Below are 5743 nucleotides of genomic sequence, written 5' to 3' on the forward strand. Positions count from 1 at the left end.
CAAATTGACGGGCGGATTCTCCGTGATAATTCATTAACTTTTTTTTCCTCATGGATATTTTTTCCATGGTTCGGATAATACCAAACTTACTCAATTATTGCCACGTGTTCGTGTCTCTATGGTTGCAACCTAGCAAAGAAAAGACCTCTTATCTATCCTTTCTCTGGTTCGTTTAGCAACTCATACGCAGCCAACTTTCATTAGCAATTTATAGGTGAATTCAAAATAACTAGAATTGAAACCAGCTTAAATATCACTAGTTTTACCATCCAATTAGCCATTGAACAATGTCAAAGGTGTTAACAAGGCACATTATTGACGATACAGCACGAGTAAACTAATTGTGTGTTCATCTCCAAGACTCTAACAGAAGAACCAGATGCTTTGACAATTTTTCACTCCGCTGGATAAAAACTTGCATAAAATGATAAAAGAAGTATATGTTTTTCCACGTCAGCAAAAGCTGCCGGCAATAGTGAAAGATCCCATACAATCCAATGGCAGTTCAGATAAACTCAATGATGAATCCTTCCCATACAATCTGTCGTACTGATCATGACGGAAAACATATTTTATAGTTCTATCGTGCATTGTAACCTTGAAGTATGCGGTTAACTGAAAATTCCAGAGAACTTGGCAAGTCTTCACGAGAGGTCTTAATTCAAAGACATACCTCAGTCAAATAAACCTGCTTATTTCACCAAAATTCAGAATTTAATCACATTCACGCTCGGAAAGGATACAAGATCTTAGAGGTGTAAAGATTAGGTATGCGAGGCGATGAATGATGGTGAGTTTTCTGGCATTATGTAACACTAGTACTTTCATGGACAGGATATCTACATTTCCCTTGCATTCAATATTATTTTCCAGAAACAACAGCTCTAGCCTCCATGGTATGACCCCCTTAGAACTGTTAGGGAAATACAATGAGAAATATCCAAATTCAGAACCCATTGCACCAGCAACAGCTTCCTGACTCGGTATTGTAAACCTTTTGATAACACAGATGGACCAGACGAAAAAAGAAGCAATAAAAATGGTAATAACCTGGTTCCTACTCTGTCCCAAATGTCAATCATCTGTCTTTGTTCCCCTAACTACACTATTTGAAGAAATGGCCTGTACGCTATGGGATGACGAACATCTACTTGACGAACTTCCATCTGTGAGGCTGTTATCATTCTTTGACATCTTTTTGGATTTCCTTTGTCCAGATGAATGGTCCTGCAAAATTTGCAAGTGTGTCATGATGGTATATTTAATTTGCCAAAGTGCCTTTAGGTCATAGAAGATTCCCTTTTTCCTATTTTATTGAATTCTATTTCACCAGCAATAGATTAAGAAAAGAAAGCTTGAAGGATGACAGTTATCATCATAGTGGAGAAAGTAAAATCTATGCTTAATGGGCTAGTTGAAGTATATAAAAGTGAAGTAGTTTTGTAGAAATGAAATTGAGGCAACTCAAGAGTAAAATAAGAGTAGTTGAATAGCTTGATAGATTTCCTTAGTTCATTGTATGCGCAAGAAAGGAACTGAGTTCTTGCATTTTGTAATTTACATATCACAGCAGCTACTTGGTGCCAGTTACCACAAGTAATAAAATATTTGGCCATCTAAGAAACAGGTCAAATAAATTGGGATTCCTTAAAGGGAAAGTAGGCCAAGTAAATCAGCAGTCCTAACTAACCTGATCAGATGCAGATCCAGGTGTCTTGAGCTCTAAATCTGTTGCCACTTCATTGGAATCTTCACTTTTCTCAATCCTGCTCTCTCCTTGATCTGATGACTTGTTTCTAGAGTCTTGTCTGGTCATACTACTAGGTTGGATTATTGGAGACATATACTGAGCCGATTGCTGTTCAATTAACGTATTGGGAGTCATATATTGAACAAAAGACGAACAGGGGTTTGGAACAACTGCAGGATTTTGATTGCTGAAGAAAGGATAGGGCTGCAGAGATGGATGCATTGGAACTGGTCCAGCTGGAACTGGAACAGGCATCGGATACGAATATGAAGGTGGATGCATGACCATGGAATGATCCATCCCAGCCCATGGATACATAGTCCTTACTCTTTGTTGATATTGGGCATTAAGGCTCTCAATATCAGATTTAAGAGATGCCTTCTCTTCTCTAAGATCATTCTTCTCCTGGGTCAACTGCTTGAGGAAAAAGAAAAAATAAGAACTTCTATGGCTATGAAATGAGAGAGAAGAACATTACTTTCAGAAAGTGTCAAGAGATCACCTCACGGCTTTCATCAGTAAGTGCAGCGTACTCAGATTTTAGTCTGCTGACCTGAGCAGTCAAATCCTTCAGCATTTGAACAGTATCATTAAGGATGGATGCTTTGTCATTTTTAGGCCTATCAGGATCTGTGTATCAAATCTTCGAATGAATAAGACATGGTTAAACCTATATTTCCGTAAAGCCTATCTGTTTTATCCTAAAAAAATGTATATATAGATTGTGCACAAAAACTAACTCTAAGGGATCGTTTGATTACTGAGATAAGAATATTAATCCCGGTACAAAATTTGGGGCTTATAGTATCCCAAATTTGGTTGTGGGTATTAGCTAATACTCATATAGATTTTATACCAAAATGGTGGTATTCACTATCCCGTATAAGAGGTGGAATAGATAATCTCATGAGATATCCCAAAATTGTAATCCCATGGGATATCCCGCAACTGAACCAAACGACACCTAAGGGGTCATTTCTTTTTCTTTCTTCCATCAGACTCTTAAGTGGTCATTTGGTACTCAATTTAAAGATTGTGTTGGGCATTGTATTAGATATTCCGGTGTTTGATACGCCCTTCGGCACTCTGTATTAACAATTGGCGTACTAAACAACAGCATACTCTGTATTATCCAATACCAATGAACAGGTGGTGCTGTAAATATGCAGTATAAGGACTTCAAATGACTTTAACCCCCTTACAACGTGAAAGATAGAAATTTAAGGCTAAATTTGAGACAAGAATAAGGTAATCAAATTGCAAAAACATAGTATTGGAACCACATTTTTGCATAATCAACCAAAAACTTGACTATAACCCTAGTGTTTCTCATTTCATGATTCATGTATTATTAATCCTTGTATTACAATTTAGCACCATATTATCTTATCAGCATACAAAATGAAGCCTACAGTACATTTAATAAAAACATTGCCTCTTCAAATTTCAGGATATGATTAACCTATTCGCAGAATCAAATACCATGGACTCCCAAAATCAAATGCTATCCCTACTCAAAAGAGACAAGCGCCTATACTGAGTTGATCTTGCAAGATGTGTAATTTATGGTAATTCAATTGCACTATCCAATTGTAAACGTAATTATATATTTAAAACTAAAACATTACAAAATACAAAAACAAGAAGAACATTAAAGGTCAATGTGTAGCTGCAACAAGAAAGTATAACATGCCTCAATGAGGTAAAATAACATGCAGCAGTCAAATTAGCCGATGAGCTCAGAGAAAACAAAATGTAGCAAGAACTTAGTAGTTTAACCAAAGATTTGCTAATTTACCAAGAGTCTTTCCTAATTCCATGAACTGCTCATTTAAGCGGTCCCTCCTTAATTTTTCTCGATCTGCCTTCTGCACTTTTCTTGCAGCCAGAGAATCTTTGAGTTCTGCTTCTGGCTGTTGTTTAGTGCTGCACATAAAGAAGAATTAGTAAAACAAGTTAGTTCACGAGAATTACAATGAAGTCATATTCAAAAGACATATTTATTTCTCTGTAATATGACCAAGGTATAAGAAAATCTCCAGTTCCACATATAGCCAAAGATGCTTGTCAAATTTCAATTAGCTTTTTTTTAGTTAAATTAGCCAACTAGATGCTACTATGCTAGTCTGATTACAGCATCCTTTTGTGCACATCTGTTCTGTCAATACTCGTATGCTAAGAATGGCCCAACATAGTTGCACGTGAATACCTGATACCTCCCACCAACACAAGTACCGAGTAACTCCGCCCACCAATATTAAGGCGGATGCGAAGAAATTACCTAATGATTTTGTCTCTGCTGAGATTTGAACCTGAGACCTTATGGTTATTCTTCCACTTCATTGACCACTAGGCCACACCCGAGTCATAACTCTTGTTTAAGTACACACTTCCTAGGATTTATTTTTTTTCCTTAGAGGAAGAATTACGGACTCTTATACTGCCTTAGCACCTGGTGCTAAGGTGCTAAGTTGTTGCATTTTCAATACATAATCTACTTACCTTCTAAAAAAACCTTTCTAGGCCACATACACACACGTTTTGTTTGATTTTTCTATGTTCTTAAATAACCCCCAAAACAAACTCAAAAGCAAGTATTTTAACTCAAAGTCCTACCATAATTTGCACTGGAGAATACCACTACCCACTGAACGAAGCACAACCACACCTTTTGATACTATGCAAGCTTAAGGATTTCGCCCTTCACCCGTTTAAGCGTGGCATAACTATCGTATCAGCTTTCTCTACCAAAAAAAATGTGAAAATAATTTAAAATGAGATACAGATCCCAGTCGATTAGAATCGTGATTAATTATATTTGGCTCTCTATTCAAATTTCTCGAATTTTGTCAATTTATAAGATTTTGAACTTCTAACAGATGATAATTGAAGCGGCATAGTTAAATGCAATCGCATAACTATGTTTTTACTGTTTAATCTCCAATACAGCATTAGACAAACTATAACACGAAAAGTGAGCTGGAATTACGAAGAATTTTTTTTGTAAACCTGGATTCAGAATGGAAGCCATTAGAAGGCATGGCAATATCAGAAGGCAGCTGATTTAACTCTGCTAAACAATGATTTGAAAGGTGATTCGATTGATACATCGCGCCGTTGTTTAATTGATCCATTTTCTGAGTTCACCACCGCGAATTGAATGATGAATCTAGGGTTTTGAAGTCGATGAACAACAATTTATGCACTGAATTATTTTCGCAGTGCTTTCCGATGCGAGATTCCACCTTCACTTTATCCGTTATCTTTTCCTTCAACTTCCTCTTTTTTTTAATATTTTCTTTTCCCTTTCGTTTTCAACTTCTTTCTTGAAAATATAAAATCCGCCACTCAACTTTCTCCAAGTTGCATCCTTGTGTACAAAACTCTTTGGAATATTCGCATTTGACTTGGTTTTCTTTGTTTTTTTAACCTTCTTGATTCTCTCTTTACGTTTGATGTCCAAATTGAGGTCTAGACAAATCTTAAAAAAGATTTAAATTGTAGACTTATTTAGTACTTGTACGAGAGAATATGGGGCTATAAGTAATTTTCTTTGTATTCAACTATACAATTGTGACAAAAGTTTGCAAAACATGTAGAAAATAATATTCATATAATAATAATTTTTTGGCATAACAAGATAAAAATGAACATTTACCTCCAACCTTATAAAGTATTGTATTCAAAATGTCGAAACAATTCTAAATTTTTAACATTATATTTGACAAGAAGGGATAGAAATCTAAGTTGAAAGTCGAGACGATTGACGAGAACTTTAACTTTGTAGAGAGGTGAATCATTTAAATCTAATAAGAATAATTTCTTTTATTTTTTTTAGTAATAAAAATTTAAAATATATTTTGGGATTAAAAGGAAAACATAGTTTTGTGTGTCCATATCTATATCTATATCTATCTATACTATATTAAAAGCACGAAGGCCCTTAGCGAAATGTCGTTCGCCTTTTTTACCCTTTTTAAAATAAAGTTCACA

The 5743-nt window shown here is 35.5% G+C and overlaps 1 protein-coding gene across 1 annotated transcript; it reads right to left on the minus strand.

Annotated features, from left to right (window-relative positions):
* Nucleotides 1-246: 246 nt before the first annotated feature.
* LOC104235962 (transcription factor bHLH121) lies at nt 247-5093 on the minus strand. The gene is made up of 5 exons (XM_009789801.2): nt 4760-5093; nt 3549-3676; nt 2253-2380; nt 1691-2164; nt 247-1227 (listed from the first exon to the last, which is right to left on the minus strand). Exons 1-5 carry the CDS (start codon nt 4882-4884, stop codon nt 1075-1077), a joined length of 1008 nt encoding a protein of 335 aa, XP_009788103.1. The 5' UTR covers nt 4885-5093; the 3' UTR covers nt 247-1074.
* Nucleotides 5094-5743: the final 650 nt, after the last annotated feature.

Source organism: Nicotiana sylvestris, chromosome 1, assembly GCF_000393655.2.
Source record: "Nicotiana sylvestris chromosome 1, ASM39365v2, whole genome shotgun sequence".
Lineage (NCBI taxonomy): Eukaryota > Viridiplantae > Streptophyta > Magnoliopsida > Solanales > Solanaceae > Nicotiana > Nicotiana sylvestris.

Excerpts from the sequence above, each read along its gene's own strand:
- LOC104235962 (XM_009789801.2), bottom strand. The coding sequence starts at position 4,884 with ATGGATCAATTAAACAACGGCGCGATGTATCAATCGAATCACCTTTCA. Across the intron at positions 3,677-4,759 it reads GGCTTCCATTCTGAATCCAG|CACTAAACAACAGCCAGAAG; the intron begins GTTTACAAAAAA and ends CTTTATGTGCAG. Across the intron at positions 2,165-2,252 it reads TTACTGATGAAAGCCGTGAG|TTGACCCAGGAGAAGAATGA; the intron begins GTGATCTCTTGA and ends TTCCTCAAGCAG.